General features: G+C 35.5%; 2 protein-coding genes and 1 pseudogene across 2 annotated transcripts; 2 read left to right on the top strand and 1 right to left on the bottom strand.

Moving 5' to 3' along the window:
* Positions 1–1,250: 1,250 nt before the first annotated feature.
* Positions 1,251–1,880, bottom strand: LOC109001823. Its single transcript, XM_018979266.1, has one exon. It carries the CDS (start codon positions 1,878–1,880, stop codon positions 1,251–1,253), a length of 630 nt encoding a protein of 209 aa, XP_018834811.1.
* Positions 1,881–5,686: 3,806 nt separating this feature from the next.
* LOC109001847 lies at positions 5,687–9,346 on the top strand. Its single transcript, XM_018979312.2, has 5 exons — positions 5,687–6,151; positions 6,283–6,456; positions 7,475–7,970; positions 8,106–8,213; positions 8,293–9,346. The coding sequence occupies exons 1-5, from the start codon at positions 5,909–5,911 to the stop codon at positions 9,096–9,098; spliced, it is 1,827 nt and encodes a 608-aa protein (XP_018834857.1). The 5' UTR covers positions 5,687–5,908; the 3' UTR covers positions 9,099–9,346.
* Positions 9,347–9,687: 341 nt separating this feature from the next.
* LOC109001832 lies at positions 9,688–12,319 on the top strand (annotated as a pseudogene).
* The last annotated feature ends 1,434 nt before the right edge of the window (positions 12,320–13,753 follow it).

Genomic DNA, 13,753 nt, shown 5'->3' with positions numbered 1-13,753 from the left:
AGTAAAGAGCTAGAAGGAAAGGCGTTGGATCCGTTGGTCACCTCATCACATCTATCCCATTTAATTTTAATTAACAATCTCACTATTATTTATAAATTATCTCAATTAATTTTACTTAATATTACTATCTAAACATGCCTATGAAAGGTAAAAATGTCTATAGCTTATAAATTAAATCCAACCCACCAAGTCATTTATTAAAGACAAAAAATGAGATAAAAAAGGTATAAGAAGAGAACAAGAAAGATATAAGAGCTGCAAATATCAGAGAGGTACAAGAGGAAGATAATAGATATATTAGAGCTGTAAAATGACAGATGATCACAAAAGGAAGGAGAAGTGTACACACAAAGAGGATCTGCTAACTCATGACAAGCTGACATGTATAATAAAGAGTCAGACAAACATATAAAAGGGGATGCCCAAACAACATAAAGAGAGACTTTAGAGGATAGGACGATCAACAGACATATGAGGGGATTTTCAGATACGAATCAAGAGGGAATTGATGGATACAGCTAGGAAGAGCTCAAACCTTCTATATATAGTGAGATATAATGATCTATGAGTAAATGTAAATAGATATATTATAGTAGAGACTTTCTTCCCCAAACCCCCGTAAACATATGCATATTGCCGAACCACGTAAATCTTGGTGTCAATTTCTTTTTACTTTTCCTGTACTTATTTTCCATTCACTATCATAGACGTACGAACTGCCACCTTATAGCCGCACCAGAATACTGCCGGAGGCTCCCAATAATTCACATCATGGCACTGCCTGCGTAGAGTTATCCAGACCCACAGAACACCTATAAGGCTCTAGCCTTTTTCGATTTTATTTTATTTTATTTTTTTCTTGCTCTAATCCAATTTACTTGTATAAACATTTTGGATTCTCATGAATCTTTACTTAATATGTCACAACCACGATGCACAATTTAATAATTTATCACCCCCACGAATAGTTCGGTATTCTTTTTTGGGGGTGGGGGAGAGAGAAGGAGGTTGTTGGAGGATGAATGATTGGAGAAGTTCGCATATACTAGGAAGCAAATGCATGTAAACAACGGATAAGGGTCGCATATTCTGTTTAAATAAATAAATAAATATAGAATTTACATAAAAAATTAAATTTTTAATAGTTGATCTTATTTTTTTTTAAAGAATTTTTTTTTAGATAAATATAGCTTCATTCATCATAAAAGATTAATCAGTACATTGTTTTTCAAGATGAATACAATTTGTAATCAATTTGGTCCCTCTTCTATCCAAACAATCTCCTCCTCATACTGAAGAGCGAATCTGGCTAATTTGTGTGTAGCCCTATTGCCTTCTCTTGGAACATACTGTATTTTCCAATTTGGTCTTTCACTGAGAACCTGCTTAATATCCTCGATCATCTGTCCGTGCCATGCCAAATTCTCTTCAAGGTGCTGACCCTCTCTTATAACTGACAATGCATCACCTTCAAAGGTAACCGCATCTAGTCCAACCTCAGAGCAAAAAGCCACATATCTCCATAAAGCATGAATTTCAGCAAGTTTTGCACTTCCCACATAAAATTTAGGCATACTCAATGAGGCTATTAGTTCTACTTCAGAATCCCTCATGACCATTCCAGCTGCCATTTTCATCTTCTTTACATCAAATGCAGCATCCCAATTTGCTTTATAGGTATTACTTCTTGGTCTTTGCCATCTTGTATCTCTATTAACCACCACTGCACCTGCACTGGGTTCACTAGTTTTTTCATTAGCTTTCATAAATTCTTCTAGATCACTTCTAGCAGGAGTCAATATTGCCTTTGGACTTTCAAACTTGCCTTCAAACACCCATTTATTTCTTTTAAGCCAAAGCTTTCTGAACCCACAAGCCATCTCTTCTAATTCATACATCTGAAGTTTTTTGCCCAGTTCCTTCCATATATTGTAGAAGTCCACTTCTTTGCACTCCCATTTCTGCACAACACTTAAAGACTCAGCCCATACATCTGATGCCGCCACACAACTCCAAAGCACATGACTAGTAGTCTCCTCCACAGCCCTCCAGAGGAAAGTTTTAACAGAATTTAGTACATCTAATTTCCAAATCTGCTTTCATCCCTCATTAGCATCCTTATAATTTGATTGCTCCCTGCTCTCTTTGGTGTTCATTTCAACTGCAAGATGATAGGCACTTTTAACCAAAGGAAAAAAAAAACCATTTTTAGTAGGACCCCAAATTATTTTATCCTCCAATCCATTCTTGCTTATTACTACATATCATTTTTACTTCTGTTTCATTTATCACTTCTTTTACCAGCTCATGATCCCAACACCCTCTAGATCTGTCTAGTAATGCATCCACAGTTGCTTCTTCATGCAATAATTTTACTGGAGATTGTACTTGAAAAGTTGTTGGAGAATGAAGCCATTTATCCCCCCAAATATTTATTCTTCTACCATTTCTCACTCTCCGAGTCTCCATCTCATTCCTTCCCTTATTAGTGTTTTTGCTTCCCAGATACTTCTCCATATATGTGATGGCCCTACACCTAACTTGGCTTCCATAATTGAGCTCTGTTTATAGTATTTTTCTTTAATAATTGTTGCTGCATATGAATTCGGGTTGGTCAGTAATCTCCAAAACTATTTTGCTAAGAATTAAAGCAGTCTATATCTCTAAACCCCAGGCCATCCACATTCTTAGCTCTGCTCATTTTACTCCATTTTTTCCACTGGATTATTTTCCTATCTTGCTTCATATTACCCCACCAAAATCTGGTCATCAGTGCTGAAATTTCCCGACAAAGCTTCTTTGGAAACTTAAATACACTCATCACAAATGTTGGTATTGCCTCGGTTAAAACTTATTTCCTGCCTGAGATAGGAAGTTGTTTTTCCCGTTGTTGATCATCTCCCATATTCTTTCTTTAATCCCTCTAAAAGATTTATATTTAGATCTTCCAACAAATTGTGGGTAGACCCAAATATTTCTTATAATCTCCACTGGCTCTAGCACCGATCTCCTGGACGAAATCATATCTTTCTATTGAACTAGTATTTGAACTGAAGAATATTGATTTTTTTGCTTATTTAATTTCTGCCCAGAAGCCATCTCATATCTGTCTAAAATCTTCTCAACATGTTTCCATTCCTGCATATTCGATCAGCAAAATAACATGCAGTCATAAGCAAACATTAGATTACTGATACTGGTACCTCCCCTTACCACAGAGACTCCTTTGATATCCCCACTTCTGTCTGCATTAGTGATCAAAGAGCTAAGTCCCTCATCACATAGAAGAAATAAGTAAGGAGAAAGTGTGTCTCCCTGCTTGATTCCTCTAGTAAGACTTATTTTATTGCCTGGTTGCCCATTAACTAATATTGCGTAATTAGCGGAAGTCACACACTGCATTATAAGCCTTATCCAACGATCATCAAAACCCAACTTTTGCATCACTACTTTCAGATACTTTCACCCAACTCTATCATACGCTTTTGACATATACTTTAAAGCCATACTACCTTTCTTCCTTTTTTTGTCTGTACTTCATAGAATGCAAAGCTTCATATGCAATAAGTATATCATTATGATCAGTCTCCCCGGGATAAAAACACTCTGATTTTGAGAAATAATCTCTGGGAGTATCTTTTTTAATCTGTTGGCTAAAGTTTTTACAATAATTTTATATAAAATATTACATAAACTTATGGGACGAAAATCACCAACTGATGGTTTTTTATCTTAGGAATTATGCCAATATATGTAAAGTTTATGTCATTGTCAAAATGATCTCCATTTAGAAAATTAAAAACGGCTGAACTTATATCATCACCTACTGAGCTCCAATGTTCTTGGTAGAAGCATGCCCCAAACCCATTAGGGCCTGAGAATTTTAACTTCCTCCACCTCTAATCTTGCGAATTACTGCACTAGTGTCTCATTTATCCCCCTTGTAACTCTTCCTTCCAGATTTGATACACATATCTAAATATCTTCATCTGTAGGATTCTGTGAAGTATATACTTGTAGGAAATAACTTTGGAAAGCCTTCTGAATATCCTCCTGTTCAGTTTAGGTGATTGAATCCGAATCCCTGATCTCCACAATCTGCCTTTTCTTTTGCCTTTGAGTTGCACAAGCATGAAAAAATTTAGTATCTCTATTCCCATGCTGAGATCAGTTCCTCTTTTAAGGTAGTTATATGAGTGTTTTCACCTTTTTTTTTTATAGTGTAACTACCTCATGCGATATCCAAAAAATAACATTTGAGGAAAAATACTTTTCTTAAAACGTCATTTTAGTTTTTGTAATATATTAAGAAAATATTTTAGTATGTTTATAAGAAAATTGCTTTTCCTCGAATGTACTTTTTCACATATTGCACAAGGTAATTACACTTAAAAAAATAGTCAAAAGATAAAAACATCTTAGAGGTTTGGATAGGAAGTTAAAATGAGATAAATTAAGATAACAGTTGAATAAAATATTATTAGAATATTATTTTTATATTATTATTATTTTAGAATTTGAAAAAGTTGAATTATTTATTATATTTTGTATAAAAATTTGAAAAAGTTGTAATTATTAAATGAGATGAGTTGAGATGAATTTTGTATCCAATCTTGAGAGCAAAGCTACGTTTAGATAATCTATGAATAATAGTAAATAATTAATAAATAATTTGTAAATAATAATAAAATAGTCTCACCTACCAAATACAGCCAACCTTGTTTGGAATTTAGACTAAATTTGAGATTAACTCAATTCAATCTAATTTTAAGCTGAGTTTAATATTCAAACACTCAATTATTAAATTATTAAACTCATCTCAACTCAAAACATCTTTACATGTGAGACTCATAATTTTTTTCAATTTTCTATAAATATATCTAAACTCATCTTAACATCTAAACACATCTAAACTCATTTTAGGTGAGCTCCATAAAACTCATTCCACCATCTTAACTCACTAATATTCATAAAGAACTCAACTCATCTTAACTTAGCTCAATGTATAAATGTGGCTTTAAACTTCCTAATGTCACGGCTTTTTTGTTTTAGTGTAAAATTATAGAGTAATGTTATGTATAAGTTTTAAATAGATAAGTTTTATAAAAGTTTTTTTATAAAAAAATAAATCTCACTAATAAAGAATAAGGCCTCGTTTGTATTCGTAACCCATCTTAACTCACTTCAACTTATCTCATCTCATCATTACAACTTTTTAAAATTTCTACACAAAATATAATAAATAATTCAACTTTTTCAAATTTCAAAACAACTTTTTTAAATTTTCACACAAAATATAATAAATAATTCAACTTTTAGGTTGTGTTTGGATGTTGAAGTGAGTTGAGTTGAGATGATAAAATATTGTTAGAATATTATTTTTTAATATTATTATTATTTTGAGATTTGAAAAAGTTGAATTGTTTATTATATTTTGTGTTAGAATTTGAAAAAGTTATAATGATGAGTTGAGATGAGTTAATCAACCAAACGAAGCCGAAACTATTTATAAACTATCTCAACTCATTTTTGAATTCAAACTACTTTTAAATTTTTTTATAACTTTTTTTAAATATGATTATTTTTTTACAAGAACTTAAATAGAATTTATCTATATTTGAGATTTGTAAATCATTTCTCAAAATTATAATAACGAGAGTAACACCCGCACCTGATAAAACTTGGAAGAAAAGTCACGGCCAAAGCGTGCTTCGTACGCTTGTTTCGTGTTGTGTTCTCGACAGGGGGCTTTACTTCGATCTTCCTTTTGCCACTCACCTCAACTCACCCGGTTACTCCAGACTCTCCAGTACACCACCAACATTGCACTGTGCTTAACTCCCAAGTCTTATCCACTGGAATGTGATTCTTCAGTGTAATCGTCAAAGATTTGCACTTGCACCCGATAATGGAAAGGGACGCCTGCTTCCACTGCAATCAGCGAGGCCACTGGATCAAAAATTGCCCTTTCAAGAACCCCGATGAGAAATTTGAGCCCTCCTCTGCCACTGTTAGCCTCCCCACCTCCTCTTCTTCCAACGATTTTGATCTGCCCCTCATTCGATGCCGTTGTGGCCACGATTGCCTTGTTCTGACTTCCGGCACTGAGAGGAATCCCGGGAGGAAGTTCTACACGTGCCCTGGCGTTAACGTTAACTCCTTTTACTGTTGTTTTTTATGTTTTGTTTTTTGTTTTGTTCTTGTTCTTCTCCTTCTTTTAGATACTCCATAAATAAATCTCTGTTTTTTGTATTTAATTGGAAAACTGTTTCATATTTACAGGGTAGCAAATGTCGGTTTTTTAAGTGGTGTGACGAAGTGAAAAATGGTGAAACTAGCAAGTCTCCTCAGTCGGTGTACCCTCGGTGTTCTTGTGGCGCTGGAGTCTGTCGAAGGAACACGTTGCAAGTTGGGCCAAATGCGGGTCGAAGCTACTTTGTTTGCCCAATCAAGAAGGTATGCCCGATAAGGTCCAGATGATCGACCCTACCTCCTAATGCATGTTCGTATATATAGCGGAGTGTGAGTACCTCCCGTCGCCATGGCATGCACAAACTTATTTCAGACTTGCGCCTAATTTTTCTTTTATGAAGTGTTCCCAGCTATAAAAAACACTCACTAGATTGAGTGTTTCTTTAACATGGCGTGTATGCCAAAACCGAGCATTGTTTGTTCTATGAGTTCTGCTTCTGATTTGCACTAGTCATGGGATTCCGAGTACTTGATACTATTGAACAATTTGGTTGAGTTTTCAAGTATCTGTGATTCGTGTGTACTTGAATTTCTCGTGCTAAATGGAAACTCAATACACAGTTGGCGCAGCCTTTAGCGATTTAGGCCTCTTTTGGTTATACAGCTAGAGTTGAGAGATGAATAAAATATTGTTAAAATATAATTTTTATTTTGAAATTTGAAAATTTGAATTGTTTATTATATTTTGCGTAGAAATTTGAAAAAGTTGTAATGATTATATGAGATGAGATGAGATAAGATAATTTGAACTGTGTAACCAAACTGGGCTTAGTATAGGTTGATGGTATTATAAATAATTTCAATCCTTCTGGCTTCTTGCAGTACCTGATGGAGGTTTTACCATGTTATAGAATAGAAACGTGAATATTTGTTGTATGATTTCTCGCTTAATGTTATATTTTCATTAGTCCTCAATGATTTTTTCTTCTGGTTCTGTGGCTATTTCACTTTTGACGTTAAGTATTGGGGTATATGTGCCCAAAAAACACTTTTGTAGTGGCTCTTGCACCATCTCAACTACTTGTAAAGCACATTGTCCTTAAACAAAGATAAGAATAACCTGAGAAATTGGAAAGAGAGAGATCCAATGGCAGCATTTTGTGAGGGCAGCCTGCAATTTTCATTCGTATCCTCCTTGTATGGCATTTTGAAATATAGGATTTGCCAGTTTTGACGTGTTAGCTCATTCATACCTGATTAATGGACTGTGGCCTGGTGACAGGGACATGGAGCTTGTCTTTTCCACCAGTGGGAGGGTACCCAAGAAGTTATCACAATAAATGACCTTTTAGAAGAATGCAAACTCGACGTATTTGCAAAGTCTACTTCAAAAAGCTTGGCCGGTGGTTTGGGTGATTTGAGTATTGAGCATTCAGAAAGGATAATGTTTGAGTCACTGGAGATGGACAATCCTCAACATCAGTCCCCCAGTTTTGTGGCTATAGATGGACATTTTGAGAATGAACAAGAACCCCTCGTAGGGAGTGGGGGACATGACAAAACATTTGATGTTTCAAACCCTGCAAAGTATATCGACCTATCACATGTTGAGGCCTCTTCAACTCTCCAAGACCTAGTATTGTTGGGGGCTGAATTGAGGGATCCCATTGTGAAGAAAACACTCCTAATGTCCCATGCAACAACTGGGGCTGAGATTCATTGTCGAGAGACAGAGTTCTGGATGCAGATCACCTCTGCTAGAGACAACTCTACAAAAGGTATTTCTTGTGCATATTTAGGTTCAAACTGTATCTTTAGTTGATGTTTCTCTTGCTGCCTTCCAGTTTAGCTAACTTGCCTCACCATTGCCACTATTATTAATATATTTTTCTTTTCTTCTTTTTAAATGACAGGTTATGCAGGTCAAATTTTAGGTCATCATGTTCTGGGTTGGTGGGGCCGGCTCGCTTTCCTTCCTTCTCGATGCTTATCAGTTCCTCCAACTGGGCCTTTCTTTTGCTGTACATAAAACCTTTGGTACCTTTGGTTTAATTTTTTCCTCTCATGTTTGATTATGACTCTAATGCATATTTTGAACAGGCGTTTTCCCTTCTTTTGATCCCACCTATGTTCAGAACAAAAATGTGTTCAATAACGAAGGCTTTACTGACCTGCCTCATAGTCTTTCAATTGCTGATTTTGACAAGCCATCGCCACAAATATCTGGTCGGGATACTCCAGCTTTGAGTAATGTTTCTTGGGAGTTGTCAAACCCCAAAAGTTCTCCCCCTATATTTGAAGGCAGCACAACATCACATTTGGAGGTGCTCGAGCAGACATTGGTGTATGTTCAAAATCAGCTAATTACCAGTCTTCAGTCCATGGATCCACTTAAACATGAGTCCATGACACAGGCAGCGAAAGCAACTTTTGATGTTTTGGATCGACTATTAGTTGATTATACACCTTTTCGTGAGCGTGTGAGGAAATTCATAGACCAGGCATCATCACTCGCTGATATGGAACGTTCAGCCACCAATGAACATTCCTTGCAAGAGTTGATTGAGCAGTACCATTGTGAGAAAGTTGGGTACGAGGATATTTGTCACATCCATGCCGAAACAGTGTCCTCTCTAATGGCCTCCAGTCAACGCATTCTATCACTCCGTGAAGAGGCTTCTTGTGTCAGAGATTTGCTTCTGCGAGTTGAGAATCAGCTGTCCAGCTGTGAGGCTGAGAAGAAGGTGCTAGAGACTCGTGCAGGTGAGATTTGTAAGGATATGTTGAGGTCCCAAAAGAGTTTGCAGACTCTTTCCGAGGCAATGAAACTTTGTCTGAGAAGGGAACAAGAGCGAAATGCAGCCAAGGCAGCCTTAGAGATGGCAAGACTTGAGCTTGGGATGTGATTGTGCTTAACCTTAATGTAGAGTATGACAGTGCTCGAGTAGATCAGGCGTGTGGATTCACGTACTGCTATTATGCTTTTTGGCGTTTGCCTTAAAATGCTCGGTTTATTCAGTTATAAAAGAAAATGTATAAACTGGCATATTTTGATATGGTAGTAGATTGTATAATACTTTTTATTATTACATGAAACTATGTTAGTATTTAATTATATAAAATTTATGTGTGGAGTTAGCAATTATCATATTAATAAGTTATCTAACTCTTTGCTCTTTGAAAAAAAAAGTTGTATGTAAAGTTTTCGAATAGTCGTGTATTTTCCAACACCCACGCTTTACCGTACACCAAAGAGTATAACAAATCAATGAATGGCTACTCTAATCAGTATATAAAGGTAAAGGAAAAGTCAGTATATATACGGATTATCAAGGTAAAGGAAAAGTCAGTATATAAAGGTGCACAAAAATGATATTTGTGTTTGAATTTCGTTTACCCTTTTTGACCTAACAAGTTTTTGTTTTCCCTCTATTCACACGTCATTGATTCTATCACCTTGAGAATTTTGTAGTTGCTTCAATTGTCTGAGTTTGAAAATTTTGGAAGGGACTTAGATTTCTCTTTCAATGAGAAAGGAAAGGTAATTATCACATTGATATTCGCTGGAGAGCGAAGCTTCAAATTAAGCTTCATTTGGGATATATGCATTTGTCATGATTAATTCGTTTTACAAAGTTCACCTCTCTCGTTATCCCAGGATCAAACTTTGATCCCAATTCCCTATCAGTCTTAGTTCAAATGTGAGGAACTCAATTGTTTCTGAAGAGATTGAGGGCAAAAAAGTGTTGTTGTGTATGATAGGTTTGGTTTCTCAGAATGGACGAGAAGTCAAAGAAAGAGTGCTGCAATCCAGCGTGGAAACCGGGGCCAGTGTCAATGGATCATGTCCTTTTAGCGCTGCGAGAGACAAAGGAAGAGAGGGACCTGAGAATCCCAGTCTTTTCAATTTCTTTGACACTGCAAATGCCGGGTATTTGGACCATGCACAGATTGAGGCTGACCTCTCCGCACTCCAAATACCGTCCCAGTACAAGTATGCCAAGGATTTGTTACATGTGTGTGATGCCAATAAAGACGGCCGCGTTGATTACCTAGAGTTTAAGCGGTACATGGATGACGAGGAACTAGAGCTTTATTGCATTTTTCAAACCATAGATGTTGAACACAGTGGCTGCATTATGCCCGAAGAGCTCTTGGATGCACTTCTTAGAGCAGGTAAATCTGCACTCCAATTCTTCTACCTATATTATTTCTACTCTTCTATTTTGTGAATAATTCGTCTTAATGCATTCAGTAATTTTTCCATTTTCAGTGTTACCGGACACTGAGTGCGAGCTTTAGTCCGCATATTTCTTTATGTGTGATTTATGGCCATATCTAATCTGTATGCTTTCGGGTCTCAAGTTTGCATCCTTCCATGCCAGTTTCTGCAATTCCTAGAGGCAAATGTCATTAATAAGTTAATTTGGGAAGCAGAATGTTGAGGAAAATGTCATTGATAAGTTTCTGTAATTCCTAGTGCTTTTCATAATTTGATTGGTATTGCCAATCAATGTCACGTGTAATGATGAGAAATGTAGTTTGCAAACCCATAATTTGAACAGGCTTATAAATTCTTGAACAAGAGTGGTTAAGTTATTGGATCTTCTTCCTAAAAGTTTAGATAACTGACCAATTGCCTTCTTATCGGTGCAGATGTGCTGTTAATGTGCTTCATTAAGACTTTTTTTTATCGGAAAGAAAAGGCGTAATTATGTTTACACTTTTCACTCCAACCCATAATTTGATTTAGCAAGTCTTCTGGCAAAGTGCATAAATTTTCTTTTGTCCCCCTTTGTTTTAATAGAATCATTTAGATTGCAATTTACTTCCAGTAGCCACTTTGTGTCATTGTGTGTTTGTGTAAATGCAGCATGCATGTATGCATCTCGTGTGTGTATGTATATATGCTTTTAATCTCAATGTTGTCAGTCATAGTTCTCTTTACCTGTTTGTTTCATTCTATAAACCACACCAGTCTCTCTCTTGTAGGGATTGAAATCGATGATGAGAAACTTGCCCGATTTGTTGAGCATGTTGATAAGGATAACAATGGGGTTATTACATTTGAAGAATGGAGGGATTTTCTTCTTCTCTACCCTCATGAGGCAACTATTGAGAACATTTATCATTATTCAGAGAGAGTATGCCTTGTTGATATTGGAGAACAGACTGTAATCCCAGAGGGTATCAGTAGGCATATCCATGCAAGTAGATATCTTATTGCAAGTGGGGTAGCAGGAGCGACATCCTGTACAGCTACTGCCCCTCTCGATCGTCTAAAGGTTGTTTTGCAAGTACAGACAATGCGAGCTCGCATCATGCCAGCATTAAGGGATATATGGAGAGAAGGTGGCTTCTTGGGTTTTTTCCGAGGGAATGGGTTAAATGTTCTGAAGGTGGCCCCTGAAAGTGCCTTCAGGTTCTACACTTACGAAATGCTGAAAAGTTTTATTGTTAATGCTAGAGGTGAAGAAAGTAAGGTTGATGTCGGCACTGTGGGACTGTTTGCTGGTGGTTTAGCTGGTGCTGTGGCACAATTACAAACTACCATTTATCCAATGGATCTCGTGAAAACTAGAATACAGACACATGCTTGTGAAGGTGGAAGAGTTCCTAGTCTTGGAACTCTGTCAAGGGATATATATGGGTTCAAGAGGGACCCCGGGCGTTCTATAGAGGCCTTGTTCCATTTCTTCTTGGGATTATCCCTTATGCTGGAATTGATCTTGTTGCATATGAAACCTTGAAAGATATGTCCAAGAAGTATATTCTTCATGACGGTGGTAAGGTCCCTCTCTTAAATAACTAACTCCTTTCCGTCATCCTTCATTCTTTGTTGTGTTTTGTTCCAGGTCTGCCTTTATGTCGTATATTTAACTTTGTTAGATTTCCTGTAGAACCTGGTCCTCTTGTGCAATTGGGATGTGGGACAATATCAGAAGCTCTTGGAGCAACATGTGTTTATCCATTGCAGGTTGTCAGGACAAGGCAAATCGAGATTTTGTCACAATCTTAGTTATTGCTCTAGTCTTGAGTGAACTTTTGTTCATTTTTGTCACTTTAAGACATGGTTAATTTTATTACTTACCAAAAAAAAAAAAAGGGGCGGGGGGGCTAATCTTGCTACTGCTTTCCAGAATGCAAGCTCAGTGTGCTAATGCAGATACTGCTTATAAGGGAATGACCGATGTGTTTAGGAGAACCTTTCAACATGAAGGGTTTTGGGGTTTCTACAAAGGAATATTCCCTAATCTGCTAAAAGTCGTTCCCTCTGCAAGTGTTACCTACCTGGTTTATGAGTCCATGAAAAGAAACTCTGAATCTGGAATAAAAAATTATGCAGCTTCGTACCCATTTTTTACTACCATTTTATAAATAAAAATTTTTGACATAAACTTTACACTCTTCCACACCACTTAAAAATATGTGATTTTACTCTTTTATTCTTATATTTTATATTATTTTCAATATAAAATATGAAATATAAGAATAAAAAAATAAAATTACATATTTTTAAGTGAGGTGTAAAATATGAAATTTCTGTATAATACGATTATTTTATAAATATATAACTTTTAAGGATCCGAACATATGGGCCCATTTCAAGAACCCAATATAAGCGAATATTAGAAAACGGGCCCAAACGCAAAACCATCAAAAATAGTTTTATCCTCTTTTCAAATTCCCTAATTTTAGATTAGGAGTTCATTTGCAATTTTGGAAACACCAAAATATCAATATAAATACATTGCGATTGTATCATTATTCTCCGGATATGTCTCTAGATCTTCTTTCAGTTTAGTAATTCGGAGAATAGAAGTTTTTTTATTTTTATATTTTTATTTTTTAAACAATTATTTCAACAAATATTATATATAAAAAATTATATTTTCAAATCGGTTAATAAAATATTTATATGATATAATTTGGTTTAGACAATAAGTTTTAAATTTTGAAATTTTCAATTAAATATTATTATTTAAATGATGTAGGCAATCTGTTGTTGCTATGACTTGAGAATAGAGTAAGCGCAGGTTTGGAATTGTGTTATAAGTCTTAAAAAATTTTAAAAATAGTTTTAAAAACTCTTTAATGAAAAAAATTAAATTATTTGGGTGTTATATATTAAAATATTTTTTTAATTTCAAATAAATTAAAAAATACATTTTCTTAAATGTGCTTTTTTGAATAATCTGAAATGTGATTCAAACATGTTATATTTGTTAAAAACAAATAAAAAACGTATTTTATAAAGTAGAAATCACGGTAGAAATTATTAAATATATGATAAGATATGAGCCCTAGAGCTATAAATTATATTTTTACCGTAATGTCAAACACGCACTAACAATTATAAAACGGGATCGATAATGATGCGGTGAGTTGCGATATAAAACGTGATCGATATAGATGGGATATTGAAACTGAATCTGGAAATGGAAGTTACAGGAGTCGTCGAAGAGCTGTGGTGACTGGTGAGTCACAGAGTGGCGATATGGTTACAAGGACGAAAGGAGTTGACTTGTAGTACATGAAAAGTATCGTAGTCCTGTTTTAA

Source organism: Juglans regia, chromosome 10 (assembly GCF_001411555.2).
Source record: "Juglans regia cultivar Chandler chromosome 10, Walnut 2.0, whole genome shotgun sequence".
Classification (NCBI taxonomy): Eukaryota; Viridiplantae; Streptophyta; class Magnoliopsida; order Fagales; family Juglandaceae; genus Juglans; species Juglans regia.
Note: the sequence above shows the minus strand (reverse complement) of the source record. Positions and strands in the feature narration are given on the sequence as shown.

Bases quoted from the DNA above. Each gene is read 5' to 3' on its own strand.
- LOC109001823 (XM_018979266.1), bottom strand. From the start codon at position 1,880: ATGGCTTGTGGGTTCAGAAAGCTTTGGCTTAAAAGAAATAAATGGGTG.
- LOC109001847 (XM_018979312.2), top strand. From the start codon at position 5,909: ATGGAAAGGGACGCCTGCTTCCACTGCAATCAGCGAGGCCACTGGATC. The intron at 6,152-6,282 runs GTTAACTCCTTT...TCATATTTACAG, and splicing joins ACACGTGCCCTGGCGTTAAC to GGTAGCAAATGTCGGTTTTT. The intron at 6,457-7,474 runs GTATGCCCGATA...GCCTGGTGACAG, and splicing joins TTGTTTGCCCAATCAAGAAG to GGACATGGAGCTTGTCTTTT.